This window comes from Mus caroli, chromosome 15 (assembly GCF_900094665.2).
Source record: "Mus caroli chromosome 15, CAROLI_EIJ_v1.1, whole genome shotgun sequence".
Lineage (NCBI taxonomy): Eukaryota > Metazoa > Chordata > Mammalia > Rodentia > Muridae > Mus > Mus caroli.
Window position 1 is genome coordinate 59,660,817 of NC_034584.1, and position 20,982 is coordinate 59,681,798.

Here is a 20,982-nt window from a genome sequence, read left to right on the forward strand (position 1 = left end):
TATAAATAGGGCTGCTATGAACATAGTGGAGCATGTGTCCTTCTTACCAGTTGGGACATCTTCTGGATATATGCCCAGAAGAGGTATTGCTGGATCCTCCGGTAGTACTATGTCCAATTTTCTGAGGAACCGCCAGACTGATTTCCAGAGTGGTTGTACAAGCTTGCAATCCCATGTTGAGTCATCCATCACTTCTAGCTCTAAACTCCTTTCTTCCTTCCCTTCTGCACAGACCCCTGAGACTTGAGGGGAATAGTTTGTTGAAGACATCTCATTTAGGAGTGAGTGCTCTAAAGTCTCTTGTTTTCTGAACATTTTCCAATTGTGGGTCTCTGTTCAATCCCATCTGCTGTAAGAAGTTGCTCTAATGTAGGTTGAGTGAGGTACTGATCTCTGAGTATAGCAGTATGCCACTGGCAATCATTTTATTGCTGTTCTTTTAGCAGGATAATAGTAGTAGGCTTTCCCCTAGACCCATGGCATTTCTAGTTTCAGGTTCTTGTCCACTTTAGGAGTATCAGGTATGGGTTCCAAACCAGAGAGTGGGTGTTAAATTGAGGCAAGAGGTTGTTGTTTATGCCTATAGTGTTTGTGCCTATATTACACCAGTGTATCTTCCACGTAACTCCCTCTTGCAGGCCTCAGGGTGTGTAGATAGGTGATGATGATGAGTACCTTTCTCCTCTGCTAATGCACAGAGTACCTTGAATACTAGTCAGTAGTAATGAAGCTTCTAGTTATATACCAGCTTGAATTCCCCATGTTTATTGACAAGTATGCGTTATCTTCATCAATAGGGTCTTGCCTTATGTTTTTATAAACTATTTAATTAGTTAACTAGATGCTAAAAATTGTCTACAAGTAAGCTACTACGTAATAGAATATATGAAGAATAACACCAGATAGATGAGGGACATGCACAATAATTATACATGATGAGAAAAAGGTCAAAAAGTGTCCGTCATATAAAATCAGAAAATTCATACCTAACAGAATTTGAAGTAGATTTCTTGAATTAGATGTGGCAAATATTAACAAAATTGCTTTGGTAGTGTTATTTGTAAAGTATATTTTGGTTCAACATTGAAACAGGCATTTTATTTCAATTGTTACTTGATCTATAAAAAAATAAAAGAGTGTCCAAGAATTTTAAACATCAAATTTTCAGTCAGCAGCGAGTACAGGACAGCTGGCATACTGGATGCAGTGAAGGAGTTAGTGTGAAACAAGAGGAGAAAGCCTAAGTTACACGGGGGAAATCTCAACATTTTATCTTTAAGTTTTTAGCTAGTTATTAATTGTCAATTAACAATTAATTATTAAGTCTTTAGGTAATTATTGGCAATTTTAGCTAAAAGTTGAGAAATGCCCAGAACTAGCCTTTGAAGTGTTATAAGCTAGCTTTGAAGCAGGGTCCCTATGTTAGTTGGTTATAGGAATGAAGTTCTGTACAAGGTTTTAGGCCTGTGAGTCATGGCCACCAGGGCTTGTTTAAGTGGACACTTAAAACTAAGTGTACTGTGTAATCATCCTTATTTTTTCGATTGCTTAGGTTGGTTTTCACCAGGTCCTTGTGGAGCCCTGCGTTTCTTTCCTTTTCATCAGCTGACACCTCAGTCACTGACTCTTACAAATCTTGAAGATGGTTCTCAGAGTTTAGTGTTGCTTGTGTATACATGGAATGATTGTTGTAGCTTAGGCTCTCAAACTAAACTCCTAAAACTAGTATCTACTTAATTGTCTTTGACTTCATTCACTGAAGCCCTTCCAGGGATATCAATGAAATATGGCATAACAAGTTATAATAAGACTAGGCACAAACTTTCATATCAAGGCTAAATAAGGCAAACCAGTAGGAGGGAAAGGGCCCCAAGAGCAGGCAAAAGAGTCAGAGACAGCCCCACTACTACTACTAGGTATCCCACAAGAACACTAAGCTATACAACCATAATGTATATGCAGAGAACTTACTTAGACCCATATTGGCTTCCTGATTGTCCATTCAGTCTCTGATCCCTTCTGAGCCATGGTTAGTAGATCCTGTGAGCCAGTCCTTCTTCCTCCTTTTCTGAGGGGATCCCCCAAGCTCCACCTAGTATTTGGCTATAGTTCTCTACAGCTGCTGGATGAAGCCTCTCTGATAACAGTTGGGCTAGGCTCTGGTTTATAAGTATAGTGGAATATCACTAGGAATCATTTCATTGGCTCTTTCTTTTTTTTGTTCTTTTCTTTCTTTTTTTTTTTTTTTTTTTTTTTTTTTTTTTTTTTTTTTTTTTTTTTTTTTTTTATCCAGTCACGTTTGGTTCTATCTTAGGTCTCTGGGATATCCAGCCTCTGGTTCCTGGACCTACAGGGAGTGTCATGCATGGGCTCCCTCTTCTGGCATGGGTCTCAATATGAACTAGTTATTGGTTGGCCACTACCACAAGTTCTGTGCCATCATTACCCCAGCACATCTTTCAGTCAGGACAAATTGCAGGTTGAAGATTTTGTGGCTAAGTTGATTTCCTAGTCCAACCATAGGAAGCTTTGACAAATGTCCAGTTCAGACTTTGTATCCCACAGTATTAGCAGTCTTTTTTTTTTTGGTTTTTCGAGACAGAGTTTCTCTGTGTATCCCTGGCTGTCCTGGAACTCACTCTGTAGACCAGGCTGGGCTCGAACTCAGAAATCGGCCTGCCTCTGCCTCCCAAGTGCTGGGATTAAAGGCGTGCGCCACCACTGCCCGGTTTATTAGCAGTCTTTGATAGGGTCACCCACGTAGATTTCAGGGTATTTCTATTGCACTAGGTTTCCATATCACCCCTGACCTTTTCCCCAATTCCAGTTATCTCTCCAAGTCCTCTCTTCCACCCTTCCCTACCCCTCCTCTTATGCCCCTCCTGTTCCCATCCCTACCTTCCTGCAGTCCGCCTGTGAAGTCTATTCTATTTCCCCTTCCCAGGGAGAACTTTGTGTCCCCCCTTGAGCCCTCCTTGTTGCCTAGTCCTTCTGGGTCTGGATGATACAGTTACTGTCCACTTACATGTGAGTACCTAGCATGTTTGCCTTCAGAATCTGGGTTACCTCACTCAGGACGATGCTTTCTAGTTCTATCTAACCTCTCACTGTACTTACTAGCCTGAATCGTAGGTGTATGGTTGACATTTCTGGAAAGACATGCTTCTTATAGCTCCCTGAATTCAGAGCCCAGACTAAGACTAGGGGAGTTTTGACAGTCTATTTCTACAGAAGATACCCCTGTTTTTTGTTTAGGTTTGTTTTTAAATTTCTTGTACATTTGCTTGTCCGTCTGGGGAATCGTGTCTTCTAGGCTTGTGAGTAGTGCTGCGAGCTCTGTAGTCTGATGGGACAGCCTGGCCTTCACAAGTGCTTCCTCAGCTTCTCTGTAACTTACACATCTGACACTCTTGACACCACTAGTGCTGGGCATGAGATGGAAGGACATGTATCTGCATCCTTTGGATAGGCTAGTATTTGTTATTATGGTATGGCCAAGGGAGGCAGTTAGAAATGTATGCCATAGTTCTGAAACTATGAGAACCCTGCTTGTTTCTTTGTTTTTCGAGAGAGTATTTTTCTATGTAGCCCTGGCTGTCCTGGAAATCTCTCTGTACTGTTGACCAGGCTGGTCTCAAGCTTAGAGATCCACCTGTGTCTGTCTCCTTAGTGCAAGGATTAAACATGTGTGTCACCATGTCTGGCTTTTGTTGAAGGTTTTAAAGTAAGATGTGCTTAAAACTGAGTTCTTAATTTTTAATTGTTATTTACAGGCATTTAGATCATCACAAGCTGTGGGATCCTAATGAGTTTGCAGTTCACTGCTTTAAGATTATAATGTATTCTATTCAGGTAAGGTTTAATCAGCTCTTTGTTTATTCAATGAGTACTTATCATTCTGATGGATGAGGGTATCATCAAATAAATGGACAACTAACATGCAGAGCATTGTTTTTGTTTTGTTGGGTTTTTTTTGGTTTTTTTGTTTGTTTTGTTTTGTTTTGTTTTGTTTTGTTTTGTTTTGTTTTGTTTGAGACAATCTCACTCTAGCTCTGCTTGTCTCAGAACTTGCTCTGTAAACCATGCTGGCCTTGAACTCAAAGAGAGCCGCCTGCCTCTGCCTCTTGAGTGCTGGCAATAAATACTATCACACCTAGCACAGGCATGTGTTTATTTGTATATTTTTTTCTCATTTACTTTTTGTTTTTTTATTACCAAGACAAAAATATCTAATAAAAGGATTAGATAATGTTATTGGGCCACTTTTAATTGTGCCATTATTTAAGTCATGTATTTTGAGTCCCTGTTATGCAGGTGAATTGGAATTTGTTCTAACTTCTAGTCTTTATAGAATCGTCTGTGTTTTGTTTTCTCCAAAGGATCACTTTGGGGCTTTTTTTTTCTCCTCAGAATCTGAACAGACTTGATTAGCTCTTAATTGAGATGGGATTTCATGTCTTCAATTTTGGATTTTTCACTCTGCATTCTTTTTAATATATTATACTATTTTAAGCAAATCCCTTGTAAGTAAAACGAATATGGGTCCTAGTTTGCCTAGGACAGGCTTATTGTATATATTTACTAAGAATGTCTTCATCCTCAGTTACAGAAGTGCCCTCATCAGACAGTCAGCTAACTAGCTACAGCAGGCAGGCTTCCAGGAGGTTCATGAGTAGCGTTCGGTTTCCCAGGCAGGAAGATGGTAATAGTGGTGTGTGTGTGTGTGTGTGTGTGTGTGTGTGTGTGTGTGTGTGCGTGCACCCTCGTAGTTCTACATAAACCAAAGTAAACATTGACTGGCTTCTTACGTGAGGTTGTTAACAAAGTGCCAGTGTCAAGACAGAATGTCAGAAAGCTCTAGAGATACCAATGACATTAATACCAATGGAAAGAACTTTGTGCTTTTGAGCAATAGTTTCTTTTTAATTTTTTATACTGCATGAATGTTCTGTCTGCACATACACTTACATGCCAGAAGATGGCATAAGAACCCATTCTAGGTGATCTTGAGCCACAGTGTTTGCTGGGAATTGAGCAGAAACTCTGGAAGAACAGCCAGTTTTCTTACCCACTGTGTCAACTCACCAGCCCCTTCTTTTTCATTTTTCTTTATAATTTTATTATCCTGGTTGAGTATTTTTATGCAATATTACATACATTAATCAGTTTTACCATACTAATTTCCTTTGCCTCTCTAGTTAGGCCTCTTACTTCACCTAGACAGTTAGCTTCATTTTCTTCTCTTCTCTATGTATATAATTTTACATATATGATGTATATATGCACATATACAATCTAGGACTCACACTTGACTTAATTCACTTAATTTAACATCCAGTTCCAGACTCTATTTTCCTTTAAACAATGTAACCTCATTCTTAATGGCTGGAAAAAAATTCTATTGTATACGTATACCACATTCTTAATATGCAGTCATCCACTGCAAATATGAGAAAGGAAAGCCGCTTGGGAACAGGTCTGTGGGTCTGTTGAAAGGAGGCAGAGACTGAGATTTGGGGATAGTGTCACTTTGTTCTCTTTGTTCTAGCATCGTGCACAGTAGTGGACTCACTCATGAGCAGGTAACACGGATAGGTTTCGAGGGCAGGAGGCAGAGCTCTGTTGGCAAAGTACTTGCTGTAAATGTGAAGACCTGAGTTTGAGCCATCGAACCTGTAAAAAGTCAAGCATGGTAGCACAAGTTTATGGTCGTGGCACAGGAGAGGTCTACTCAGATGAATTACCAAGGACAGTGTGACTGTCTCAAAAAAGACAGGGTGGATGGTATACCTAAAAAGGTATACCTGAGATTTATTTATGGCCTTCATGTGTACTCACAGCACACAGTAAAGGTTTGGGGGAAAAAAGAAACATGGTCTCCATTTAAAAGAGTTCAATCAGGAATGGAGATACACATTTTTAATTATATGGGAGGCAGAAGTAGTTGGATCTCTGAATTTGGTGCCAGCCTGGTCTATGTAGCAAATTTTAGACCAGCTAGGACTATGAATGAAAACCCTGTGAAATGAATGGAAGGAAGGAAGGGAGGAAGGGAGGGAGGGAGGGAGGAAGGAAAGGAAGGAAGGAAGGAAGGAAGGAAGGAAGGAGAAAAGCAAAAGAATTAAACTGGAGTTAAATGTTTTTCTAGCTATATTACTTGCTTTATTTGTGTGTGCATTTGTTTTATGTCCTAATATTTTTTTTACTGTTACTTATCAAAGTCATTTGTGAGTCCTCTGCTCTGCGTTTTGTCAGTTACACACTGATAGATAGTATTTTCTATCTATCACTGACTTGTGGTTATATAGACTTTGACTAGAGAATGTTAAGGTGGCCATAATAGAGTTTATCTATTGGTGATAGATAGCTTTCATAATTGATTTTCACTTTTTGTCCAAATGATAGGAGTATATTAGGTATTGTTCATGAAATTCTCTAAACATATAAAGAGATTAAAATTTAGCTATAGTTTTAGTCATCTTTGCTCTTAATATATTTATGTGTATGTGAGTGTTGAATGTGCACATATGTGTACTATGACATGCATGTAGAAGTCAGGAAAATACAAGACTCAGTTCTTCTACTTGTCAAGGTAGGTTCTCTCTCTCTCCTTTCCTCCCCTCTCTTGTTTTTAAAATTATTTTTATTTTATTGATGTGAGTGTTTTGCATGCATGTATGTACACCACATGCATGCTCAATGTCTACAGAATCCAGAGGTAGGTATCAGATCCTTTGGAACTAGAGTTAAAATCAGTTGTTAACTGCCTTGTGTGTGTTGGGAACTAAAGCCTGAGTCCTCCAAAACAGTGAGTAATCTTAATACCTGAATCATCTCTTCCCCCCGCCCCCAAGTTAAATACAGCATTTGGTAATTTCCTGTTTTTATTCAGGATATCACTAGTTTGCAGTATCACTGTTTATTCTTTAAAGAAATTTTTTTTTTTTTTTTTTTTTGGCAGTCACATGTTGTAAATTCCAGTCACTTATAAGGAGTGGTGAAGGACCACATCATGCCTTTTCATTCTTATGGATATACCATATGCTGTTTCCTTCCTTTAGGCTCAGTATTCTCACCATGTGATCCAAGAGATTCTAGGACACCTTGATGCTCGTAGGAAGGATTCTCCACGGGTTCGAGCAGGTATCATTCAGGTTCTTTTAGAGGCTGTCGCCATTGCTGCTAAAGGTTCTATAGGTGAGTGACAATAAAACACAAAAAGTAATAATAGTCTCCCCAGTATTTGTATAGGAAATACCCTTTAAGATCACTCCACAAGCCCGGCGTGGTGGCGCACGCCTTTAATCCCAGCACTTGGGAGGCAGAGGCAGGCAGATTTCTGAGTTCGAGCCCAGCCTGGTCTACAGAGTGAGTTCCAGGACAGCCAGGGCTATACAGAGAAACCCTGTCTCGAAAAACAAAACAAAAACAAATCAAACAAAAACAAACAAACAAAAAGATCGCTCCACATATTTTCACATGGCCTATAATTTGAGTGTACATGTATGTGATTAGTCTTTCCTTCTGTTTTCCCCACATTCTTTTCCTTCTATTTCTAATTCTAAAGCCTTTATTAAGGCTTCAGGATATGATTTGTGTACTGAACATTGTGTAAATATAGACTTACAAAGCGATGCAAGTCAACCATTTCTGTCTCTCTGCCTCTCACTCTTTCTTAAAGTTCTCAAGTATTCAGCCCAGGGCCTTGCACATCCTAGATAAGTGTTCTACTACTGAAATACATCCAAGCTCCTTTTAGTTTTCATTTTGAAATGACATCTTAGTAGACATTCCAGGCTAGCCTCGACTCACTGTGATGACCACGTGGGCCTTAAGCTTGAAACCTTCCTACCTTAGCTTCCTGAGTAGTTTGGGATTTTAGGCATGCACTGCCAAGCCTAATTCAGGTTCAAAGTTCCTAGTCCAAAATCTGAAATGCTTCAGTGTTGAAACCCATGAGTGCTGACATGAAAGTGGGCCACAGTTGTTGTAGTCCCAGCATTGCAACCTCACAGTATCGCCATGCTGAGGAGTATAGTAAACACTGATGAATTTGGTTTGCATATGAAGCCTGTCTCTAAACTATGCACATGTAGCTGTTACTAATACTCAGAAACATATATATGAAGGCCTTCTTCCATGTGTAGTTTACGTAGATAATTCTAATTCTGTACTATAAAGAGACTTTGATCACATATAGCCTGAGATAACCAGGGATCAGAAAACTGGAAGGATGTGGATTAGCAAAAGCAGAATATTTTGTGGTCCAGTTTGCTGGAATGTGAAATTACAGTGCAAGCAAGTCATTCCACAGTTCAGGAGACCTTTAAAGACTAGAGGCGTGCTGCAAAGGGTAGGACTGGCTAAAGAGAAGTGCTGTCACTGTTTTAGGTGGGAGGACAAGAGCTCGACCTTGCTCAGCATGCCTGGGAAGCTGACCCTGTGTGGGGTAGCCTAGACAACGAGCTTGATGTATAATGCATCTATGACTAGGGAAATAAGGGACTGTGATAAGGTACGAAAGTTAGAGGGAGAGTATAGCTATAGTTTGATTGCTCAAAAGTGAAGTGGAAGCCTTGTCTATTGGATATTCTAATATTCCTTCAATGCTAAATAAGAGTGAACATTTTGGGATATGGACTTTTCATTATTTGTCTTGTAGTTTAGCTCATAAAGGTAAAGATAATGGAGTCTACTGGTGTACACTGTTAATCACCCAGCACTTGGGAGACAGAACAGGCTGATTTTTGTAAATTCAAGGCTAGCCTATTCCACACAGAGTTCCCAGTGAGGCCTTGCCTCAAATGAGAGAGAGAGAGAGAGAGAGAGAGAAGGAGAGGAGGAGGAGGAGGAGAGAGAGGGGGGAAAGAGGGAGAGGAAGAGGAGAGAGAGAGAAGAAGAAAGAGGAGGAGGAGGGAGGGAGGGAGAGAGAAAGAGAGAGAGAAAAAAAAGGGAGGGAGGGAGGGGGAAAGGAGAAAATAGATGAAGGGAAAGAATTAGTTGGCAGATTAGTTTAGCATATGAAATGGAACACGGGTGATATATTGATCATCATCATGTTTACTGATGCCCACCCACTGTGTGTTAGGTGTAGTGAGCTAAGATCTTTGTATGGGGGGACAGTATTTAACAGTGGCTTCATTTCTGGAGAAGTTTATAATTGTGTGTGGGTAATAGGTATGGAACCTTAATTAACAGATAATATGATTGAGAAAAAAGCAGAGAAAATCAGTTCACTAGAACTTGGCAGACTGAAGAGTTTCTGATAATTGGAAATTCTTCAGTTTTTAATCTCAGGAGAAATAAAAAATTTCTCTGACAATGAACTACGTAGCTTTATGGATTCAGTCCTCAGTCAAATTACATATCATTTTAGTAAACATTCTTTTGTACAGACAAGGTTAGATCAGTAGAAAGATTTGGATAGTCCTTTGTGTATATGAATTTGTGTAGGTACATGCATGTATTTGTAAAGAGCAACTAGTTCCTCATATTTGCCAAGAACATGTTTGTAGTGTGATGGTGGGACTTTGTTGTTTAGTTAGACAACCTCAGAAAAATGATCATGACAGCTCATAAATTATTAGTACTATTGACAGAAAAAGAAGTAACTGTAAAGTCTGCTGAGCAGTGTGAGAGTCACTCTCAGGTATAGAGACTCACAGATGATCTGTCACAGGGCCGACAGTGCTGGAAGTCTTCAACACCCTGTTGAAGCACCTGCGGCTCAGTGTGGAACTGGAAGCCAACGATTCCCAGAAGGGGTCTGTAGGCAGTGTCACCGTAAGCTCCAAGGACAACGATGAGAAGATTGTGCAGAATGCTGTCATCCAGACAATAGGTTTGTGTTTCAGTTCTCAAGTCACTGCATGAGAGCCACTGCATGCCGATGCCGGTGTTCTCACAGAGGCTGCCTGGCTTGTGCTGTGCATTTGTCAGAGTGCATTTGTCATGGTGTGGACCTCTAAACAAAGCATAAGAATGCTATCCTCTACCCATTTGTGCCTGCTGTTGACACTTTAGGCCAGTTCTTCCGTTTTAACTTCCTCGTCTCGTTTATGTAGACATGTGTGCATGAATGTTTATGAATATGTATCTATAAGAAAAACATGTATACACATTTATTTTTTAAAAATAAATTTACTAGGTATAATAAGTTATATAAATCATGGTCTTTTTCTCCCAAATTATTTTATTTTAATTGAAAAGGATTTCTATACAGTATATTCTGATCATGGTTTCCCCTCCTTTATCTCCTTTCAGCTCTTTCCCACCTCCTTGCCCTCCACCAAACCCCATGTTCTTTCTCTTTAGAAAGAAAACATGAAAACAAACTAAAATCTAAAATTTTAAAAATGAAAAATAAAGAATGAACCCAAATAAGACACTCACATAAACACCCAAACAAAACCCATAAAAATGCAAAATCTAAAATTACAATATACAGACAAGACCAATAAGACAAAAACAAACAAAAAACACAAAGCAATAAGTTACAAAACGTTAATAAAAATACAACTGAGTTTGTGTTAGCTATCTACTGTGGGCCATTTGGTCTGCCCTTAAGTATGGATAATATACTCAGTGAGATCCCATTGAAGAAAACTAACTTTTCCTTTACTACTAAATTCTTAAGTATGTTTTTCCACAAAGAAAGGTTTTGTTGTTGTTGTTGTTGTTGTCTTTTTTTCTTAATGTAACCAAAGTTTTCAAAATTGGTAAACATCACTATTATTTGTGAGTGCTTACCTTTTTTATTCTCATTTCTCTGAGAAGAGACTAAATGATCTAGGCTGAGAAGGATACTGTGAAATTCTGATTTTTAGGTGTTGTCTGGAGTAATCTACAGATGAGTATTACCCTGCATGTGGAGCGATGCTAAAGTCATTAGGTACTACTCAGTATATAGTGTTTGGGCAATTGAGGTTTTCTGGTATTTACCAGATTTAACAGCACAGGAATTTAGGTTCACAATCTGCAGATCTGCTAAAAACTACTAACAAGTTTATCTAAATATTTACATTATATTTGGTGTTAGATAGAAGAAATTATAATTTATTTAGCATTATATGTAGCTTGAACATAGTCATTGTTTTAATCTACTTAGCTCTGTTTAAAAATTTCAACTCTGTGGGCTGAGGAGATGTTCTGGAGAGACAGCACAGGGGTTAGGAACACTGTTCTTCCAGAGGACCTAGGCTTGATTCCCAGCACTCACATGAAGGAAGGCTAACTACACGTGTAACTTCCTCCTGTGACCTCCCTCGATTCCAAGCATGCAAGTGGTACCTAGACATTTGTGTAAACAAAATGCCTATGTACACAAAATACAATAAAATAATTTTTAAAATAATTTTGGGTTACGTGGGGAAATTGCCACTTTTTAATTTGTTAAATTTGTCTTTTTTTATAGGATTTTTTGGAAGTAACTTACCAGACTATCAGAGGTCAGAGATCATGATGTTCATCATGGGGAAAGTGCCTGTTTTTGGAACATCCACTCATACTTTGGATATCAGTCAACTAGGGTAAGTTCTCAGACTGCAAATGAACTCAGTGTTAGATTTCATTTTCTTTTAACTCAAGAAATTGTTAGTGTTTTGAAATTTTGGTAATAAAAAGCAACAACAGTGTTTTCTTTGGTAGTAGATCATTAAGCTATTAAAGCAATGGTTAACATACTTTTGGGATCATTTTAAACGTAAATTCTTGGGATTTTTTTTCTTTTTTATTGAAGAAATGGAAGATTATTTGGCCTGTGCATTGTGTGTCTGCACATATGCATGATAAAACTGAAAGTTTTCTGAAATCTTAAAACATTGAGAGTGAATCAAGAATACTGACTTAGGATGCTAATGATCCCTCTTTATAGATTTGATTTGGTAATATACTTAAACCTTAGTTAATATGTTAAAATGACCTCATTATGACTTATAAGTGTACATAATTATTCAGTTGTCATAAAAAATTCTTAAAACTTTTAAGGTGATGGAAATCCACATGTACAGCACACTGTAGCCCATCGGTTCACATAGTCAATAAAGTGCTAAAAACAAGCACTGTCAGCTGGAGAAGGTGGGATAGGACCCTAAGTATGGTAGGGGAACATATTTCTTTAACAAGTAGCCAGGAGTGACAGCTACTTGTTAAATGGAAAGAATAAATGGGAAAGGGGTATTAGTGACACAAAGAGTAAAAACCCACCAAAGAGTATTCTGTGCTTACAAAAGTACTATAGTTCTATCTTTTGATGGGGAAGAGTATAAGTATCTGTGCAATGTGCAGTGTTCAAATAGATCAAAGTGGCATTTCCATCTCCATTCTTAATAACCATAACTGTTGTGTTCATGTTGGACAGTTGGCATATCTGTACATTCCTGGGTCACTTTTCTTATATATTACTTGGAGGATTTAATCTTCATATCGGCACATCAGTTTTTGTTCTTGAAGACACAATTCAATAATTTGAATTTTTTTGTTTAAATTATATAGATAGACATATATATATTTGTGTGTGTGTGTATGTGTTTGTGTGTGTCTGTATATATAAATATATATACTTAATTTATATGAACTTTATTTTAGTGTATAAAGTGAGTCATGGCATAAACAATTGAAGAAATAAATAAGTTCTATTTAGCCAATGAGAACAAAGTTTTAAAATTAAAGTATTTTAAGTAGATGAAGTTATAAATATAAATTATTAGTAGTAACACCAATACTTTGTATGTTTTAGGGATTTGGGAACCAGGAGGATTCAGATAATGCTGCTGAGATCTTTGCTCATGGTAAGAAATTGAACAGTTGTGCGGGGCACATCCCTTTAATTACTGACAAAAGTGGCATCACTGCCAGCTTCCTTCTTCCGTCCTCAGTGAGAATCTGGCTGGTTATTTCTGCATCTGTGCACTTGAGAACCTCTCCCTTCATCTTCTATTCTGCCGGACTTCTCACTAGGCGATGCTCTTCTGTCCTGGCATTTTGTTTGATCTTCATTATGATCAAGTTTACAGTAGTCAGAGACTACTACTGTACTGGAACATTTTGTAGATAAAGATAAGTACTATGCTCAAAGGGGTTAGGCAGACAGAGTTGAAAAAGTCCAAGGTCAATGACTTCAAGACTAGAATTCAGACATGACAATCTGTAGTGGCTTCTATAAACTGACCAGATAATGGTTGGTTGCTGACATTTGTTGTTTTAATGTTTTTAGTGGCAATACATAACAGAAAATGGAATAACAGAGGTCCTCCAGTACTGTATAATAAATATGCTCACTTTTTCCTTTCTTAATTTTTAATTAAAATGTAGGTACTTAATTTTTCCCCTCCCTCCAACCCTTTCTTCCCGAATCCTTGCCTTCAAATTAATGGTCTTTGATTCTTTATTATCATTACATATAGCAAATGAATTAACAAATGAAGCTTGCTGAGTCCATTTATTGCTGATATGTATATGTTTTAGAGTTGACAATATAGGAAGCTTGTCTCTGGGGAAGATTAATTCTTCCTTTCAGCAGTCTCTAATTCCCTGTAGCTCCTCATCTAGTGGCTGTGGCCTTGTGAGATTCCCTCCATCCATGTTGGCATATCAGCTGCTGTTGACTGGCATGTCAGATCCTATTTAAGATACACTGTTTTCATTTACCTCCTGTCAAGGACAAAGCAGGGACTGGTTTTTCCAACCAGTGTGTTTGAAATTCATTTCAGAGACCTTTCCTATGCATCCTTTCATACTCTGTGTTTCATGTTTGGGCACAGGAGATGTTCTGTGCTTTCAGTCTGAATTCCCTTCCTGGTGTGTGTTATAGAGGGCGTTGGATCTAGTTGAAGTGATGCTTATCAGTCCTTTCCCATATGGTTTTATTTGTTGTGTCTTTGTATTCTGATGACATAAATATTGTTGCTTTGGTTTCCATAGAAAATTTTCTTCATAGAAAACAAATTTTGCAAATATTAAAATACCACCATGCTTCTCATCCTAATTATACCAGTCAGCTTTGTGAATTCTTCTGTGGCATAGTTTTTAAATGTTTAATAGCACTTAAGTATAGTCTCCTTCAATGTTTAAAATTAAAGGAAGGCTAAATATTATCCCAAGTATTAAGTTGAGTAACAAACACAATTTTCCAAACTGAAAATATTTCCTATTCCCCAGTAGTTTCATTGAAAATAACAGTTTGCAGGGTCAGCCTTTGCAGTTTTCCACCTGTACTCTCTGTAAATGTGTTGCCCCTACCTGTCTCCCTGGCTTCCTCTGTGTAAGGGTGTATCAGCCTGCTTGACAGACAGCAGCCAGGACAGAGTTGACAGGCATGTAATGTAGTACTTACAGTTGAGCCTGCACATGGGACCACAAACCACATATGAGATGTGCATCTTAAACTTGCTTCAAATTACTGATCCTGACATACTAACATCTTGACTGCCCGACAGGGTTCCTTCATATATTTCTTTAGGCTTGTGCCTATAGTTTCTGTTTCCCAAACAGAATTTTGTGATTAAAAAGAGAATGTGATAATTTTGCCTAAAGACTCACGAGAACATCTTTGTTTGTTAATTTCCCCCTTGTAATCAGGTGACTTCTGGATACAAAGCCAAGACAATTGTTACTGCACTGCCTGGGTCATTTCTGGATCCTCTATTGTCGCCATCCCTCATGGAAGACTATGAGCTGAGGCAGTTAGTCTTGGAAGTAATGCACAACCTAATGGATCGCCATGACAACAGAGCAAAGCTCCGCGGTATCAGGTGACTCACCAGACTGGGCTTCTGGGCTTCAGGAGAGCTTTTAGTTTTCTCAATCAGTGTGTTGAAATCTGTGTGTTGGGGGGGGGGGGTATATTTAGTTGGTGTCAAAATGACTTATTAATTTGATGACTGCACATGGATTAAAAACTGGTTTTTTTTTTTGTTTTTTTTTTACTTTTGCTTTAAGCCGACAAATGGCACTATGAAGGAAGATAATATAACTCCTGGTTAACCATGATCATCTAGTAATATCATTTCATATAAACATTTAAAATGTTTGTAGCTGTGTCACCATTCAAACTTCTTAGTTCAAATATAGTTCTTCACGAAATACAGGGTATCAGAGCCAATGTGCTGTTCATTAAAAATGATTGATTATATTGTTTGTAGGATAATACCAGATGTGGCTGACTTGAAGATAAAAAGAGAGAAAATTTGTCGACAAGATACCAGCTTCATGAAAAAGGTGAGGCCACTGTGTGAAGTGTAACTGAGCACTCTAGATTATCAGGCGGGTGTGGACTAATCTGCAGCCTTAACTGAAGCTATAGCATGGAGAAGCCCTTTCCCGGCCAGCCCCAGCCTCCCACTCCCACCACACTCCCTCACCTGTCAAAAGTGCATGTGCTAATTTAGGAAAAAATGACTTGTTAGTATGAAATGCAAGTATATGCGCATGGCTATTTTATTTATTTTAAAGCGATCCACAGTTTAACAGAAGCATCTCTTGTATCCCATTTTCTAAGTCCGTACTCTTTCTTAGAGGGAATCTTAGAGCGATATTACTATTTTTGCCAGTTTTTGTATATTGAATGAAAAGAGTCATAAATTATATGTTCTTTTATATTTAATTTTTTCAATTTAGTTGTGTTTTGATGAAATACATCTTAAGTGTTTTGGTGACACCATACATATTATATTATATGTGGTGTAAGATGATCCAAATTATGCATTTGTTGGCTGATATTTGGGTTTGTTCCTCTTAGGATACCACTAGTAATTCTGCTGCAACTATGCTTGCCCCTGCATTATGCTGTACAGTTCCGTTTCTCCATGGCATCCCATATTGGGGATTCCTGAGTAATAGTTTTAAATGATGCAGAGGCACTAGAGAACACCAATTTGCTTTGTGCAGTCATTGCTGTTATGTGTACTACACTGTTAACATACAAAATTACCTTTTCTGTATCTTTCAGAATGGGCAACAGCTATACAGACACATATATCTGGGCTGCAAAGAGGAGGACAATGTTCAGAAAAACTATGAGCTGCTTTATACATCTCTGGCGCTGATAACTATTGAGCTCGCCAATGAAGAGGTGGTTATTGACCTCATTCGATTGGCCATTGCTTTACAGGTATGCTTTATAACATTCCACTGAAGAAAAATTCTTTTTAGTGAAATAAATATCACTTATAGAAAAGTATGATTATTTAAGAACCTGATTTTTGATTAGCAAGGTTTTTGGTTATAGATTCAATTACAGTGAATATAAGCTGTGTACTAAAGTCATTTAAAACCTTTCAGCACTTGATGAAAAAGTCTTTGTACTTAACTTCCAGTCTACTGGAAAGGATAGTTTTTAATAATTGCTATGTATTTGTAAATTTTTAATTATCTCTTTATTTACTTTATGTGTATGAGTGTTCTATCTGCATGTACACCCTCATGTCAGAAGAGGACATCAGATTCCATTACAGATGGTTGTGAGCCACCGTGTGTTTGCTGAGAATTGAACTCCGGACCTCTGGAAGAGCAGCCAGTGCTCTTAACCATTGAACTATCTCTCCAGCCCACCAAGTGGCGTTGTTTAGTTGGATTTGAGTCTTACATAATAAAGGGGCAGCATGTAGTGCATTTGCACACCCACCATGTGTTAATGTCAGCTATCTAGACTATCTTCAGTGTCCCAGTGGAATCACCGAGAGGATGATACAGTGTGAGAACTTGATCTTCAAATGTGTTTATTTTCTACTTAAGGACAGTGCAATTATCAATGAAGATAACCTGTCAATGTTTCATCGTTGTGGGATCATGGCACTGGTTGCAGCTTATCTCAACTTTGTGAGTCAGATGATAGCCGTTCCAGCATTTTGCCAGCATGTTAGCAAGGTGAGAGATGGAGAAAAGTTCTTAAACCTAGTTTTCTGTAAAGACAGCTAAGTTCTGAGTACTTAAATAGATAAGTGGACAGACAGACAGATGGGTGGACAGATACATGGATGGATACATACATACATATATGGATGGATGGATGGATGGAGGCTGTGAAAATATGAGGTTCTAAATCAAAAGTATGGTTAATGTTGTCATGTTTGGGTTGCTAACAGTTTTTAAGTTGTTGTTGTATAGAATAGAGTATTTTCCTGTTTCACGTTGAACCATTGTGAATCTTGACATCTTCAGTTCTACTTCTTTGTTGAGTGAGAGCTAGAGGTGGATGATTAATATGCCTCTTTGAATTATACCATCTTTCAGCATCGTTTAACTTTCTTCAGTGGTCATTACAGTGACTGACATGATTTCATATCTATTTCAGAGTCCTTAACTTAGTGTAATGGGAACATGCACCACTGAAAGCCTTGGTCGAAGAACCTTGTTTTTTAAGAGAACTTGTAGCACATTTTGCTAAATGTAGGTTTTTGGTGCATTCTAACAGTTCATTCACTTAGAACTCATTTGCATATTTGTGGCCTGGGTATTGTTAAAGTAATCAGGCCCTTTGGGGAGCCACCCTTCCCAGTGCTCTGAGCTGTGTGCGACTACTGAGCAGAGCACACAGGGAAAAAAGAGCTCTTGAAGAGATTTCTAAAATAAGTCTGTATTATTTTGCCACATGCTCTGTTTTTCATAGTATGTTTAAGTAACTGTAACACATTGTTTTTCACTTCGTATATTTTATTATCAGTCTTTTGATAGCTGATGATTCTTTAGTATTATGTGAAAACAAAATGAGCTTAGTTTGAATTCAGAGGTAGACTTGTAGTGCTAAAAGGTATTTTTTCAGTTTTGTTCTTAGTTATTCTGTAAATGTTCATTGCAATGTCATAAGAAGTGAGATTTTTTATTTTTAATTTTGCTCTGTGTTTTTTCTTGTTTTCAGGTTATTGAAACTCGAACTATGGAAGCCCCTTATTTTCTACCAGAGCATATTTTCCGAGATAAATGCATGTATGTGAATTCTTTATATATGAAGGAGTATAGAGAGAGAATATATAAACTGGTCTGCTTATAATGATTACAAAGGATTAATTATTGTTCTAGGTTCATTATTATCCTGATTGTCTCATTTCTGTCACTTAATCCATATAACCTTTCCCTTATGTTATAAAGTACTTGTACTCTATAGATGTAGATATGCACATAGTCCTGAAAATACCAACTTTATCCTACTTTGTAAAATGTGGTAATATATTTCTTAATTATAGCATGGTTTTGGTATGTGTTCTCATGTAAATGAACACTTCTATTCAATTTTCTTGTTGAAGGTTTCCAATAACATAACAACACATCCAGCTACAAGGACAGCAGTAAAAGCAAACTCATGTTATACATCTTCCTTGTGTTACACAGGGGATGGCTGCGCCTTGATAACACTCTGGGCTCTAAGAGCAGAGGCTCAGTACTGGAAGCACCGACATAGGCTAGAACACCCCAGTGGGAAGAGAGCATGGACCTCCTGTGCCTACACATGGGCTTCCTGTCCTCCGTGGCTCTGGGCGTTGCATTTACTCAGCTCCATTTTCACTTTTTCTCCTCTATATTTTACTTAGTGTGAAAAATAAAACCTGAGCTTAGTGTGGTACATCCTTTAATGTTCAGTGATGTTCAGACATTAGCAGAGTGACAAGGCTTAGTTTACTAGTGATGCATGACTGAAAGAAGAGTCCTAACAACAGGGATTTGCTCACTTAAAACACATGCATTTTCTCTAATCTCCAGGTAGCTTATACTTCCATCTTTCAATGTAGAAATCCTTGCTGTCTTACCTAATCTTGTTCAGGAATCAATATTGAATAATTGTTGTTTTGATCAACTTGACAGGCTTCCGAAATCTTTAGAGAAACATGACAAAAATTTATATTTTTTGACCAACAAGATTGCGGAGTCCCTGGGTGGCAGCGGATACAGTGTGGAGAGGCTGTCAGTCCCTTATGTGCCACAGGTGACAGGTATGTCCCGTAAATCACCTCATTAGAAACTTTTTGTAAGTATCTAAAGATGGAGATAGGATCAGTCCTTTCATACATAGGAAAATTAAGTGTCGGTTTTTCTGTTATTTTTAACCTATTATTCATTCATTTGTAAGTTTAATACGTTAATATTTCTTAAATAAGCAAAATGAAATATTTTTTAAACAACCAAGTTCACATTTGTCATTTAAAAGACAAAAAAGCAAAAAATAAAACCATAGAAGAATTCTGTAATTTAAGTTTGTTTTGTTTTGTTTTGTTTTGTTTTTTTAAAGCGTTTAAAAGATTAAATACTTTTACTTTGGATTTAGCTGTCTTTTCTTCAGGCCCAAAGCCTCATAAACCCAAGCAGAAGTACAAAGGTAACTAGCTATATAGTTCCCCCTGGTGTCGCCTGCCCGTCCTGTAGGGAAAGCCCTCCCTGGATGCAGTGTTTAGAAAACGGAGCCTTGCACTGTGTATTTAGGTGCCTTTCTGCTAGCTGTCGTTCTGCTCTGTCCTTACCCGTAGAGTACTTTGCCATCTTTCCTCTCCCCTGCTCCCTTAACTGCAGTTCATAGTAAAAGGTCTTGTACTTATTCTCACATGTAACCTTGCTTCTTTTATTTCCTTCTCCCTCAGAACAAGCTGCATACTCTTTCACAGTGCCTCCTTATCAGGGTATAATTAGTTACATGGCTGGGTAGAAATCCCAAAGTATAAATAGACGTTTTCCATTTATAAAGTTGATGTTTAAAGTTGCCTAGTGTGTGGACCTTGTATCATGTAGGAGTCTTAAGAGTGATTTTTTTTTTTTTTATGGCATACCCAGTTTTACTCAGTTATTCCTTTTTTTTTCCTATGAAGCAGTTGTCTACTATTGATTTTAAAAATTATGAGCAGTTAAGAACAGTAAGGCATTAGCTCCCTTCCACACTAACATACTGAGGTTGAAAGTAAGTAATTTGATTAGCTAACACACTAAATTTAGCTGTCTTTCTGCTCTTTGAAGTGCTTAATAATTTTATTTCACTGACTTTTAATGAGATCAAAGATTGGCAGGCATTCAGAATGATCCAAGACAGCCAGGAACAATAGTCACCATCTTTGAGTCTCATGACCATGAATCCAGTTCGTGCACAACTCTAGACCTGACAGCAAGATCAGTGGTAGAACATTTGACTGCAAAATGATACAAATTGCAGTTTTGATCCCCATTTCTTGGGAGAATGAAAATACTAAGCTATCAGCAGAAGGTCAGGCATGCTGGCATATGCTGATAATCCCAGCACCCCGAAGGCTGAGGTAGCAGGATTGCTGCTTTGCCATGCTTCTTAACTGAGTAGGCTTACTGTATGTCAGACAGTGAGGAAGATGGTAATGGAAGGATGTAAGGTTGATTACTATCTTGAGAGATTACAACCTCATGGGGAGGCCAGGTGAACAATTCTGTAGTTCTGGAGATGATCTGCCTGATACTGCTGAACCACTAGTGTCTGAGCAAGTATTGGCTGACCCTGCATTGTTTCTCAGTCAAGCTAGTGAATGCATCACTGTGAACTGCATACCACTGTATGGTGGCTAGACCATAGGCTCTATCTACAATAGTTAGTCGTAACTGCCCCATAAAGTTAGTGCATAGCTCTATGCAAACAGAATCCAAAGCAAGCAAGGTAGGTAGAGGTTCTGATTTTCATAGTCAGGTTACAGTATTTCCTTCATAAGTGTGGTTTCTCCTAAACCCCAAAACACAGGTGGTTGAATGACTTTGATAATATTACTCTAGCTGTATAGGACAGAAGTTTGATCCATTGTATAATTTGGTTTTAACATGACAACCAGTGGGGCAATTATAGTAGTTCTTAAAGGAGATAATGAGGATGTGGAGTGAAATCATAGTGCATGCTGAATGAATTCCAAAGGGAATGTTGCTAAATGCTAAAGTAACTCTGTGCTTACTTATTCTAAACAAAGGCTTCTGTAGAGGTACTGGTTATAAAGGTGTGTCTGGACATTGCTCTTATTAGGTAATTTGGCAGTCAGAACTTGTTAGGAGCAA

The 20,982-nt window shown here is 38.1% G+C and overlaps 1 protein-coding gene across 2 annotated transcripts in view; it reads left to right on the plus strand.

Annotated features, from left to right (window-relative positions):
- The window catches only part of Efr3a (EFR3 homolog A), an 86,147-nt gene that overhangs the window by 51,128 nt on the left and 14,037 nt on the right, over window positions 1-20,982 (plus strand). For both annotated transcript variants that reach the window (XM_029469566.1, XM_021182859.2), the window contains exons 8-18: window positions 3,774-3,852; window positions 7,062-7,197; window positions 9,680-9,841; window positions 11,414-11,528; window positions 12,737-12,788; window positions 14,578-14,750; window positions 15,141-15,216; window positions 15,947-16,108; window positions 16,732-16,863; window positions 17,855-17,922; window positions 18,796-18,923. In XM_029469566.1, coding sequence (XP_029325426.1) covers window positions 3,774-3,852; window positions 7,062-7,197; window positions 9,680-9,841; window positions 11,414-11,528; window positions 12,737-12,788; window positions 14,578-14,750; window positions 15,141-15,216; window positions 15,947-16,108; window positions 16,732-16,863; window positions 17,855-17,922; window positions 18,796-18,923 — 1,283 coding nt within the window. The remainder of the gene's footprint in view (window positions 1-3,773; window positions 3,853-7,061; window positions 7,198-9,679; window positions 9,842-11,413; window positions 11,529-12,736; window positions 12,789-14,577; window positions 14,751-15,140; window positions 15,217-15,946; window positions 16,109-16,731; window positions 16,864-17,854; window positions 17,923-18,795; window positions 18,924-20,982) is intronic.